We start from the raw sequence: 13,511 nt of genomic DNA on the forward strand, positions 1-13,511 counted from the left end.
AATTTTACTTTTTTAGGGGGTAATTTCTGTAGTGCAATGTGTTCATTCTGGGGTTTTTTTTCCCCTTCTGTGGTTTGAATTATCATGAACTATTTTTATAGTAAAAATAAGGCTAGTTTTACTGTGAGAAAATGAGGAAATAAACCAAACTCTCAAAAATAGATATTTCCATAATCTTTATGTATTTGGGCTTGAAATCTGTCCTTTTTAATGCTCCCCTGCTGACTCTGATGATCACATTTAGGAACCACAGGGGAAGGTTTCATAATCTAATTTGGGATCCTCATCTAAATTGCTGAAGCAAACACATATAATCCTTGTCTAAAACCCAGATGAAAATCAAAACAAAATGATCACCAGCCTGTATTTCAAAATCACACCATAGGGCTGGGCTCATTTAGTGACCCGGTTAATCAGGCAGCAGCCAGGTCCTGACCTCCTGCCCGGCAGCCTCAGCCCTACCCTCCTTGAATCTTCATTATCCCCCACTGTTTGGGCACATATGGGGTCAGAGGATGGGCAGAGGAAGGCCCCCAGCCTCCAAGGACCTCCCGTTATAGTTGGAAATACTCAAGGAGACAGACAAAAGACTGCACTGGGAGAGTTGTAGAGATGCCCAGAGATCAGCGGAAGCAGGAAATGGCCAACAGTGTGTTAAGGAATGGTGTTGCCACTGGGCAAGGAGCTTAGCTTCTGCTATCATTCCATGAATTGAGGGACAGCTCAGAGTACAGTAAAGCCCAAAGGAACCTCCAGCAGATAGAGTGGCCAAGGTCAGGCTGCCTCTGTGCTCCAGGGAGGGGCTGTTCCTGCAGGATTCCAGGCTCTCTCAGTCTGCTAGGGCCCCCGTCACTAAGTACCACAGTCCCCAAGTACCGCAAACTGACTGGCATAAACAACAGACTGTTGCTGTCCCACAGCTCTGGGAGCTACAAGGCCAAGATCAAGGTGTGGGCAGGGTTGCTTCCTTTGGAATGCTGGAAGGAAGAATCTGCTTCATGCATCTCCCCTAGCCTCTGGTGGCTTGCTGGGTGTCTTGGGTGTTGCTTTGCTTATAGAAGCATCTTGAGCAGGGAGCCTAATGCAGGGCTTGATCCCAGGGCCCTGGGATTGTGACCTGAGCTGAAGGCAGAGGCTTAACAACAAGCCACCCAGGCGCCCCCTAGAAGCATCACCCTGATCTCTGCTTCCTGCTTCCATGGGGTTCTGTGTACCTGTCTGCATCTGAACTCCCCCTTTGTAGAAGATGCAGTGCCCATTCTATTCCAGCAGGATCTCATCTTAAGGAATCACACCTGCAAAGACCCATTTTCCAAATCAGGTGACACGGTGAGGTAGTGGGGATTAGGACTTCAACATAAGAATGGGGGTGGGTGGGGGAAGACGCAGTTCAACTCTCCATACACACAAATGGTTCTTCAGAGGTTCTGGCCATAGAAGAACACTCTGTGTTAGTTGACTTGATTTTTTAGAGCTGGACCAGCAGCAGGCTCTGAAATCACCATAGGGGTGGGGGAAGGGGAGGGTCAGGTAGATTTTGGTGTGGGGGGGTGGTTCTACATGCACCTCTGATGGGGAGTGGAGGCATGCTTCACCTTCCTGTTATCTGCCACCACAGGTTATATTGAAGCTACCATCATTCCAGCGGGAGCCCGGAGGATTCGCGTGGTGGAGGATAAACCCGCCCACAGTTTTCTGGGTAAAACAAAAAGAATCTAACTCATGATTTATGTTCTGAGATTTGGATCATCAGGCTGATTACGTGGTCCACCATCATTCTCCCAGGCCGTGGGTGTTACATTCATATCCAAGGTCTAACGATAGAAGTAATCACAGTGGACCACATGATGCCATCCTACTTGGCTAAAGTGCAGCCACCCCCAAGTGGATGGGGCAGGGGAGAGGGGATCAGTAGGAAGAAACTTCTGTTTCTTCCTTCTGATTACTTCTGTTACCTTCCAGCTTCCTTCTGTTACTATCTCCTCAGTCTGTGTTGCAAGGTTCTATTTGAGATTGACAAGAATATACAAGACATGATCTCTCTCTCACTCTCTCTTTTTCTTTCTCTCTGACTTCAAACTGAAGAATTAAGTTGTTTTAGCTGAAACAAAGTTATTCATGAAATGCTTTCATTTCAACTTTTATCACTGACTTAAAAAAAAAAAAAATTACATCTTGGTCCACGTTCCTGCCTTTGTAGATACAGAAGGCTCTAAGTCTTTCTTTGAAATAGTCCCTACCTGAGAAACTGAAAGTCTGGGGTGCCTGGGTAGCTATCAGTTAAGTGTCTGCTATCCACTCAGGTAATGATCGCAGGGTCCTGGGATCAAGCCCCACATCAGGCTCCCTGCTCCAGGGTGGAGTCTGCTTCCCCCTCCCCCTCTCCTCCTCCCCTTGCTTGTGCCCACAGGTGCTCCTTCTTCCTCTCTCAAATAAAATCTCTTTTAAAAAAGAAAGTCTGATTAGACAGACATAAAACAAACCTATAGTAGGCAAGTTTAAAATGAAGACCACCATCCTATAAGAACTGCTTGCAAACACCGAGTTAATCCTCACACACATGCCTTGGAGAGAGGCAGGAGTGGGGCCAGGAGCTCTTGTTCCTGAGTGCCCACACCACGGCTCACCAGCCAGCAACCTCCTGGGGTCCCTACTGTGTCCCAGGCAATCCTGTCCCCTCTTCTGCAGCTTTCACTTCTGCCATCCGCCCCACCTCTTTGAGGCCACTGCTGCTCCTGCTTCCAAGGTAGGACCTTACCATCCCTTAGGGTGACACCCACATGGCTCTCATCAGCCCCAATGGCTCTGAGACCCTCCCAGCATGGCCACTCTCCCAGTCTAGCCTGGCACCCTTCTCTGCAGTTGCCCCAGCTGTCCCTGCAGATAGAACGATGCTTATGCACACTTTTGAGGTGGCCTTGTGCTGCTCTTGGCAGTTCCTGCAGAGCCGTGGCCCTTTTTACTAAATTCCCAAAGACCCCACCTCCTCCTCACCAGCATTTTCTTTGGAAGCCCAATCATCTAGTGTCACCCTTTCCAGCTGGTACATTAGCCCTCGCCTACCTGGAAGAATTTCTGCCCCTTGGGGGACACCAGGCCTTGGAGGATGGCAGACATTGCCTTTGACCTGATCTCAGTATCCCAGGAGCAAGCCCCATTCCACAGTCAGTGACATGGTTCTTCCATCAAAGCAGCAGCAAGCGAGTCCCTCAGCTTCTGGTCCTGGCTTCCGAGACTTCCCAGTACCATTCCTGCCCCAACCCAGCCCCAGATGTCCCTCGAAAGTAGGAAAGTTACCTGTACTTTCCTGCAATAAGACAAGAAGGACAGAAGGGTGTCAGAATCCTTTAGATTGCTCAGCTTAGTAAAAATGAACTTCTCCCCGGAGCCTGTGTTAGGGCCATCTAACTAGTGAGTGCTGCCAGTGGTGGGGACTAGCTCTCCGGTTGGTTCCTCTCAGCTCCTGGAGTCGGCGGGCCACGTGTGGGGATGACACAAACATCAGTGTTTGGGGTTCCCAGGCATTGAGCCCTGCCCTGTTCTGCAGACCGGATTCCTCACTGCCCCAAAAGCATGGGAAAATATTGCTTTGCCTCTTTCACTGAGGACAAGACAGAGGCTCCAAGGATTCATTCTGGAGCCTGTGCATACTCCTCATATCCTCTGGGGCTGTGCCATTTACAAGCATCCTCAAATCGCCCTGATGTGTCTGGTCATCACCAGACATCAGCGGGGGCAGGGGAAGGGGCATCTTTACCCAGAGAACACGTGTTACACTCGTACATTGCTTTTCCTTCTTTGTGTGGACCTAGAGGTGGCAAACCTCCATCCCAAGGAGATGGGTTCCATGTCTCAGAACAACATCCCCAGAAGCACTGGACCTCCAAGGGAGCTTAGAGCCAGCTTTGATCTTCTTATCTTATTTCTATGTTTTTAAATCCCAGGAGTCCAGGGCTGGGTGTGGGGGTGCGGGCAAATCTGAAGGTGGTCCACTCTCCTGATATTTCTAAAATTAATTCAAACAAGCCCTGTTTCCACTCGGGGCTGGGTGCTTTGGAAGCCAACCCAATGTAACTCTGAATTACTCTCTCACATTTGCCGGGAGCCATTCCTGCAGAATTTCACCCCACCTACCTTCAGCCCACGCTGCCTGGCTCCCTGCAGCAAGGCACCTGGCACAGGAAATGCCTCTGCAGTTTGTGTCCACGGCTGAGAACAGAGCTGGCAGAGCTCCAGGTGGAAATACAAGGAACTAACGGGATGCCAGGATTAGAAGTAGGTTTACTGTGGGTCAAGTCTTCCAGTGGAATCCAAGAGGGAGAAAGACAGAAAGAAGCCCAACTTCTGCACAGCTCCTCACAAGAGGATTACACCCATGTGTAATCCTTTTAATAGCTCCCTGCGGACGGGGTCGGACCTCTCTAATGTACCTCCAGCCAGCTGTAAGGAGCTGTTCCCCTCTCCCCCACCCCCAGATCCCCAAAATGGCTCAGGATCTTTTCCCACAGTGCCTAGATGTCCAAGGACAATGTGTAGTTGTCCACAGGGAGAAAAAGGGCCCCAGGAGAGAAATGGACATTTGCCATCAGACCTCACATTATGGGCCTTTCCTTAATGGAATGGTTTTGTTCTGCCACAGTAGTAAGAGAGAGCTTGTTTGTGCCCATCTTCGTCACTCTAAAAGTCTCTCCAGCTGCTGAGAGGATCCTCATGGCTTCTAACCCAAATACATGAAAGCAAACACTGCTCTATTTTGGATGGTGGCTTAAAGCATCCAGCCTCTGACCCAGACAGAACCAGCAAAGCAAAAAATTTTCCTCCCCTGCAAATCCAAACTTCAGACAACACAGATCAAATCAAGTCGCTGAAGATTTCCCTTTGTTCGTCACTTTATTATTTGCCTGTCAAATCAAAGCGTGTGTAATCCTTTTAATAGCTCCTGTTTGAACTTCTGGACCTAAAAATCTTAATTTCAATGCAAGCTAACCTCAACCTGCTTACAGACACAGGGGAGCTTGGCTAGACCCTTCATGCCACAGGAATGAGAAGGACGGGAACTTGTAGGGCCCAAAACTTAACTCTGGGGCCTTCTTTCAGAAAACGAATGCAGCATTATGTCCAAGGCCTTGGAAAGCACTCCTGCAAAGGGCCTGGGTGCTCCCACCCCACCAGCTCTCAAACACCCCATGGAGTGCTAATGCCAGTGGGCTAGGGCATGATCAGCGTTCCCACTGGCTGGAGCTGACCCAGCCCCACGACATAGGTTTCCCATCAGACTCCACACCATACCTGTGTATTTGGTATTAATAACAATCTTGATGTTCACAGATTCTCTGAGGCTGCTGTCCCACCCTTCTGAAGGACTTGCAGGTGCTAAATTCCCATCTTAGCAGGAAGTCCCGGTGTCACCAGTGCAAATTTGTGACTGTTGCTGACTAGATTCCTCACCGAGTCAATAGGTTAGAAGCGATCACCTTGCTTCTCGGAATTGCTGAGCCCCGATGTTGAACCCTGTGTTTTCCCTCCCGTTGCAAAATTCATCAAGGACTGACATCACCATCGAACTGTCCTGAGGAAGGGGTGCCAAGTGGCCATCATAAAGCCACGTTGGAGGCACCCGGCTGGCTCAGTAGAGCAGAGGCACTGGCTGTGGCTGAGGTGGTCTGCAAGTCACGATTGCAGTGCCTAGACGCTGTCGTGAAGGTGGCCATAGAGTTTATTCTTTCTAGGGCCCTGTGGACCTGCCCACACCCCCAGAGCTGTGATAGAGTCAGCAGCTCCAGCCCAGCCCCTTCAAAGCAAAGCCAAGAGCTTTCTGAACTCATGGGGGAGGGGGGGCACCACAGCAGCCACGTGTGACTTTGGAGGAGCTCTGCATTCACCACGGTCACACAGACTGCTTGAAATATGCCCTGCTTGGGGGGGGGGGGGTTGCATTTACAGACCCTGTAAATCTAGGCTGCTTTCCCCAGTGAGCTGAGTACCAGTGCTGCACCGTCTGATGCATTCTCCCCCCATTCAGCACTGACCTTGTTCTGTCCTAGCTGGCCAGCCACAGCCTGACTCTCTCACGTCGCCTCCTCCTCTTCCTTGACCTACTCCTCCCAGGCCGACCCAGACCCACCTTGCAGACCACCTCGTGCAATGTCTCTTCCACCTGCCCGTCTCAACCCTTCCCGCTACTGACAGGCACATCCCTGCTCTCGTGATCGCAGGCTGACATGTCCCAAGTCCCAGCCAGCAGTCCATCTAGCTACTGGATCAGCCACAGCCAATGCCTCTGCCGACAGAAGCAGGGCTCCTCAGGCTGGCCTGCACACTTCTACATGCTGCTTCTGCGGGTGGTTTGAGAATTGTCCCCTCCTGCACTTTGGCTAGTCCTTCCCGGTCTTAACCCCCCAGATGTTTGACTTCTGTAATGGAGGTAGGGTAGCTTTCAGTGTCACTTGAAAGTGTCTTACACAAAGGGCCTAGGAGATGCACAAACAAAGCCGAGTAAGAAGGAGCCACCTCATCCTAGGCGTTAGTGCCGGACAGGAGCAGAGGCCCAGGAGACAATTTAAGGCCTAGATAGCCTTCTACATCTTAGGGTATGACACTTACACTGCTAAGGATCCTAGAGTGGTTTCTAGGAGTCCATACTAGTAATCTTCTTTCCCAACCTGCCCTACCCCTATCATGGTTGGTATTTTAAAAAACAAAACCAAACCTTAAAAAGACACATGTGAAAGCCAAACTGTTCTCAGTTGTTAAGTATCAGCTTCAGGCACTGCTGGATCCAGGGGCTTAAAATGATGTCATGGGAAACTGTGTCCCTCTCTACCCTGGCACCGCTGTCCACTCAGTTGACTTTAATCTGGGTGCCTCTTCCCAGGTGCTGGTAATCCAGATTTACTTTAAGTCTCCGGACAATCCTATAGAAATTTGCTTCTTCCCAAAGTGAATGGAAGCCTTAGAACTGACTCTCACAGTCCAGGGTTGGGGGATGGCCCCATACCTGGACTGGGGATGAGTTTGGAGTCAGATAAAGGATAAACATACCCCCAAAGGAAACTCTGGGTTGTTGTTACTTGGAGATAGAGACAGCCAGCACACCATTCACAGCAGCCATAACATGAGAACAAGGCCAGGGCCGCAACTCTTAAACCCAAGGTCCCAGCCCAGGCACTGAGTCAGGGAGTCAGCTGATGCATGTGGGTGGCCAGTGGCAAGGAGAGCTGCCACTCCAGAGTGTTGTAAATGGGTTCTATGGGGTGAATCAAGCATTGTAGTGGTCCACATATAAAGAAACTAAAGAAACTGCCCATCTCTCTAACTCCAAGTTCTGGGTGGGGGAGGAGGGTCTCAACATGCTTGTGTCTCCCACCCCGATAATAAGAACAGTGAGACTTTTCTTCCCTTCTCCACCCTTTAGCACCACTCTTCATCTTGCCTCCCCTTCCCAGCCAGACTTCTAGGGGAAAAAATTGCTTCAACTCCCACTTGCTTCTCCACACAGAGCAGTGTTCACAGGAAGAGCTCTCATGGCCGCCAGGTCAGGATCCACAGTCTATGCCTGCCAGGCACTCCCAGGCCACCCTCCTCCCTGCTTTTCTTCCAGAAAGTCTTCCCCGTATGTCCCCGTCCCTGTCCCCCCACACAGATGCAGACCCTGAACTCACCTCTGCCACAGAGCCTATGAAACTCTACCGTGTTTATCTGTTTTCTCACCTGTCTCCCTTCCAAATGTTGAGTTCCCCGAGGGCAAGAGCTTTGTCCTCAACACCCAGTGAGGAGGCCCTGACTGGTGGTGTTGGCGGGGTTGTGGAGAGGGGAGGCATGTGTCTGCCACTCCCTGTGCTTCCCCGACTTGTTGTCTCTAGGACCGTTCCTCAAGGACTCTGGCCCCTCACTGTGTCCACCTCCACTCCCCACCAGCCTGCACTGATTTCTGAAACCAGATTTACATGTGTGTGTGCAAGAAACAATTCTCCAAACCTACAGAGAAGTAGAAAGAACAGTCTGTGAGTTTCGTTACAATAAGGGTATATGGAATGCGAGACACTGCGGCAATTGGAGCCTGGAATGTGTTCTCTCCAAAAACAAGTATGACACTTGCACATTTTTGTATTTGTCGCAAAACTCTAGATGGAGGCTGTAACCTAAAGAATAATGCCAGAGTAGTAAGAGTGCTGAGCTCGGTATGGTTCAGGTTGTCCAGTCTTTGTAGCTGTGTGACTTTAGGCAGGTAACTTAACCTCTCCATGCCCCTATTTCCTCATCTGAGAAATGGGGAAAATAATGCTTTCTGTCGGAGAGTTGTTGGGAAGAGTAAATGGGTAGAAGTATGCGTGGGGGGCTAAATCTAAGAATGTGCCTCTCGAAGGTGCCTGGTAGGTTTTGGCTGAGGAAGGGATAAAGGAGCTGAGATTGTGTGTACTCTTACATTTCCCCTTTCCTCTTGTAGCCAGGAAATTTCAGTAGCAGGTAGAATTTCTTGAACGGAAATGATCAATTCCAAGAGGTAGAGCCTTCTCTTTTCTAAGCCTTCCCTAGAGTCCTGTAACCCTCAACCGCTCACTCTACAGAACCACCCTGGATATGAAATCCTGACTGGAAGTCGCTCTACTGGAAAGCAACTCTTCCTGCTTCTTTCCTAGTTTCTCTTGGCAGTTCCTAGAAGTGAGGAGTCGTGACTATGCATCTCCTCCATGCAAGCCAGGACAGTCTGGCGGGGTGAGAGCAAGCAGGGGGACCATCGTGCCTAGAGACAGGGAAGGAGAGGCCAAGCATCCCCCAGATGTTGGTGGCCTGACCAGGACCAGGTTCAACAAGGTCCTGACTCAGCCTTGGGGCTCATGAATTAAAGGCTAACAGAAACCCCTTTTTGTTTTCAGCTCTCATCATCCAAAATCGGTATTAAATGTGGGTGTTTTATTTCTTGCCTTGGGAAGCAGAGAAGAGGGAAGGGGTGGAACTGATTTCACTGATTGTGGACGAAGCAGCATCTCAAAGCAATTGGAAGCATCTGGGCATGGGCAGGGAATAGGGTGGGGTGTCCAGCTGCACTTGGGAAGAGAGGGACGGGGAGCACCCAGGATGTTCTGGGAGTTTCATCGTTTGGGTGACGGAAGACTTGTTCTCAACCTGCTGTCGTTTGTGACCTTCTCCCAAATGCCAGAGTACATTTTAGTTCTTGTCATTCTTAAATAACAAAATGAAACCAAAACCAACAACAACAACAACAATAAAACAGAATTTCACTGCAGAATATTCTAGTCGTGAGAACAACATGACTCCAAACCTAGGCAAGGGGACATAAGAAAGTCACTGTCTGCACTCAGATAATAAATATATATCTTAAGTGGAAAACCAGATTTTTTACTCTGGCCAACCAGGAAAGTGTTGATTTTGTTTCTTCTAACACATTCTCTACCCAGTGGAGGGGTGAGCCAGCAGAGTGTGAACCCAAGTACCATGGAGCCCTACCCTCGTGGCATCGTCCGAACCCTACTGTCCCATCTGTGGTCAGCTCAGGTTCCCTAACTCTACCATTTAATAGACCATTTCTTGGAAGAGCCCCCACTTTATGACTGTCGGGCTCTCAAGTCCTTAAGAAAAGCTGGATCGGGCTGTCAAAAGCCCCAGGTAGGTAACGGTTAAATGAATTGACGAATTTTGCTGAAGCAGCAAACCCATCTCTGTGGCCTTGGACACATTAAAATAGAATTCATCCATCAGGCAGAAGACCCTCTACCCTTGAAGTTTAGTAAAATGTGGTTGGGCTGTGCTTGTCTCCATCCCCTGGCGTTCTGTCACACAGAGTCCTGCAAATCTTGAGCTGTTTGCCCTCTGTGAGCGAGACTTCTGTTCTCAGCATCCAGAAAGCCCGCCTTCTATCACTGAAGACCCCCTCCTTTATCCTGTAGAGGCAGAGAGGAAGATATCCAACCCACCCCTCAGGACACCCAGATTCCCCTGAAAAGGCCAACTGACGCCCCCTGATCCCATGATGTTCCCTTTTCTTCCTAGCTCTGAAAGATACCAATAAGAGATCCATCAACAGCGATTGGAAGATAGAGCTTCCTGGAGAGTACCAGATTGCGGGCACAACCGTGCGCTACGTTAGAAGGGGTCTGTGGGAAAAGATTTCGGCCAAGGGACCAACCAAGATCCCACTGCATCTGATGGTAACTTGCTGTGCTCTTGCCTTTGCCCCGAGCCCGAGGCTCCAAGGGGTCTGCCAGTTCTCTTTCTCCCTGGGGGTGCCGAGGAGAGAAGCTCGCCTGGTTCCTGGTGGGTTTCCTGACACCTGCTGCTCGAGCCTCCCTCTCTCCTGGTCTTCTCTTATCTCATCCCTTTCGCCACATGCCTGAGAATTTTCTCCTGCCCAGACTCCACCCTGACTCTTCACTGGCAGAGCTGCCATCTTTTTCAAAAGGAACAGCCTCCAGGAAGGAAATACTTGGCCGTGTGACAGCCAGGGAGAGACTTGGCCTCACTCAGAGTCTCTGCTTTTATATCAGATGGCACAGGTCCGCCCCACAGTTTGTATATCCACACTGGAAACAACGTTTTGGAAATGAACTGTTTGACTCCATTTCCAAACCAGCATCACTCAGATTTTCCAGACTCGGCTTTGCCCCAGGCATTTGGGCATCAGGAGAGGGAGAACCAGGTTCCACAGGAAGATTGGCCCCCGGGGTGGTGTCATGGAACCTGGCAGTCAGGCCAGGTTGGGGCCACCTTGTCTTGCCCTTGTCTCAGGGTAGGGGGACCCCATGAAAATGACTTGAATATCAATGATGGGTCCTTTTAAAGAGTACTAAAGATCTGCAGAGAAAGGGATCCCACCATTTCCTTCTTACGGTCCAGGAGTTCCCATGACTCCCTTCTAATAGCTCATAATTATTGATTCCATGTCTCGTTCCAAAGCACAGGTTCCATGACCATTTGTGTGTCTGTAACCAAAGCACATTTTATCCTCTGTGCTTCTGGAGTCTCCTCTTGGAGATTCTTGGAAATTCTTTTTTTTCCCCCCTCCGTTAATTTGTCGTCTCTGGCAACCTGCAGCCATTCAAGGTTAGGCGACACCTAGAGGAGTCGCCAGCCACCTCTCAGGCAATCTCCTGAGGAGATTGGCTCTGCCCACGAGCACCCGGCGGCCAGACAGGCATGCCCATGCCGGCCCTGTCCCCCAGCCTCCAATGAGAGAGCAAAGGGAACTGGTCTCCATGCCTGGCTTCAGCTATCCAGAAACCTGTGTCTGCCACAGTCAGCCCACTAAATCCACTGCAGAGTTGGCTCCGCACGTCCCCTGCCCCCCGGGACCCATGCCCAAGCCATTGCCCTGTGATGAGATTCCATCTTAGTCTAAGGCATTGGAACAAATCCTCCTGTCCTGATTTAAAAGGGGTTCAAGAGGAACTGTAAGATAAAAAAGATAAGACCCTGCAGCCATGTCCCCTGTTGGCTCATGAATTGCTTTTCTCTAACAAACCCTAAGATCGGGGTGTATTTCCTGCTCTTGCCCAAAGCTTTCACAAACCACGAGGGAATTGTCTGCCCATGAAATCAAACGTACAGCCCAGATTCATTCAGACCGTGCCTCAGAAACCAAATAAACTCAGCCCAAGTCCCAGCCCTCTTTAACATTAATCACTTTTCTCTCTTGAAATATGATTAGTTCAGGATCTTAAATCTAGAAATAAGAGTTCCCCTCTGCCTCTATAGAGGCGTCTGTTGTCCCCGAACTGGGGTGTGTACATGGCTTGCGGGGTCAGGAGCCCCCACAGAGTCACAGGGACCTGCATTTGAAACCAATTACACACTCACACACGCAAATTATACATGGCTGCAAAATTGCATGAAATTGGTTTCATATGGATTCTTGATTCACCAGTCTTATTCCCATACTGAGATAATAAAAATCTTTTAAGGAGGGTTTTTGTTTTTATTTTTTTTTAAACTGGAGGCATTTTTCCAAGTGTATCACTGCAAGCCTGTTCCTTGGAGAAGTGGATGTTTATGCGGTTCAGGCTGCCCTTAGCACCTCACCCCTACACTGCAACTCAAGCCCTTTAGAGGGCTGGGAGATTCTCAGGGGCAGCAGGGGGACCTCCCCAGGCCAAGGCAGGGGGAGCACACTCCTCCAGGCCTCAAAGTGAACTTGATAGCTGCCTTGACCAGGAATGCCTACTGGTTCCAAGTCTAGCCTGACAATCCATCACCTCCAGCCACACTCTGAGAGGGCCAAACAGGGCAGGCCATCCATCTGCCCACTCGCCAGGATTTCAGACCCAAGCGCCCCAGGCTGCAGGATGGCTTCCCACCTCTTCACTCTCAGCTTTAGGCCTTGAGCCAGGCCCTTGCCACCCTATGGGCATCACCGTCCTAGCTCCCATGGCGGCAAGAAGGCTCAGTCACCCCTGGACTCCTCCGCAGAAGTCCCCAAGGTTCCTGTCTGGTGGGGCTGTGTTTGCCGTTAAGCCTGCCTCACATGCAGCAATGGCTGATGCTGGGGGACGGAAAACTGATGTTCATTTTCAAAGGACGAGAGTAACCCTCCCTGTTCAGATGCCTGTTTTAGGTCAAAGCCACATATTTGTGTCTCTCTTGCCTGCAAGGGCAGCTTCATGGCTGAGTATGTGGGAACAGGTTCTTCGTCTGCATAGAGCAGCTCTCCCTGTGAGAACCCACAAATGTGCTCCTCCAAAGTCCTTGTCGAAGTGGGTTCTCTCCCCAGCAGGAGAGCGCAGGGCTCCCTGCTGAGGGTCCACATACCCTACTGCCCCAGTTTATCTCTGAGGAACCTGAGTCCAAAATAAGGGAGCGCCCCTAGACCAAACCAGTCTTGAAACCCAGAAAAGACCTGCTTACTCTGGTAGAGAGAGCCGGCCACAGTGTGGCTTCGTTCGCCAATTCTGCAAGCTTGTAGACTTCTGCTCCATTTCAAAACGGCCTTTGATCTTTGCTGCTGATCCAGGTGCTGTTATTTCATGACCAAAATTATGGAATCCATTACGAGTACACCATTCCTGTCAACTACACTGCAGAAAATCAGAGTGAACCCGAGAAACCCCAGGACTCTTTGTTTCTCTGGACCCACAGCGGCTGGGAAGGGTGCAGTGTGCAGTGCGGAGGAGGTGAGCCACTGGGGTCATGGACCTGTTGGGTCAGGTGTGGGGTCTTGCTGGAGGAGGGCGTGAACCCAGGGCACTCTGTGGCCGGCCTGCAGGGTGTGGGAAAGGCTGGCCATGTCACCTGTTTCCACAGGAACTTACCCACGCCCCACTGCAGTTCTCTCTGCAAAACACTCACTCAGTCCTCCACACTCCTGCGCCCACACAGCTGCTCTGCCTGTGGTACAGGGCCCTCGACCTCTGCCCTGAGTGGAGGTTTAGCCCCTGTACAGGTCCATTGCAGGTATGACAGGTGAGTGACCCTGGGGATGAACAGAATAGACCTTACCTGTTACTGTTTGGTGGAGGGCCCCCCAGATGTTTTGCCCCCAAATACTCTTTCCTCTTTGC

The 13,511-nt window shown here is 50.4% G+C and overlaps 1 protein-coding gene across 8 annotated transcripts in view; it reads left to right on the plus strand.

The window, feature by feature from the left end:
- Window positions 1-13,511, plus strand: part of ADAMTS17 (ADAM metallopeptidase with thrombospondin type 1 motif 17) — a 327,093-nt gene that overhangs the window by 243,030 nt on the left and 70,552 nt on the right. For 6 of the 8 annotated variants that reach the window (XM_082736460.1, XM_082736461.1, XM_082736454.1 and 3 more), the window contains 3 exons: window positions 1,619-1,699; window positions 10,012-10,169; window positions 12,965-13,124. In XM_082736460.1, coding sequence (XP_082592586.1) covers window positions 1,619-1,699; window positions 10,012-10,169; window positions 12,965-13,124 — 399 coding nt within the window. The remainder of the gene's footprint in view (window positions 1-1,618; window positions 1,700-10,011; window positions 10,170-12,964; window positions 13,125-13,511) is intronic. The other 2 variants (XM_082736458.1, XM_082736459.1) reach the window with 1 other exon arrangement.

The sequence above is a fragment of the Mustela nivalis genome (genome assembly GCF_964662115.1).
Source record: "Mustela nivalis genome assembly, chromosome: 6".
NCBI classification, from domain to species: Eukaryota; Metazoa; Chordata; class Mammalia; order Carnivora; family Mustelidae; genus Mustela; species Mustela nivalis.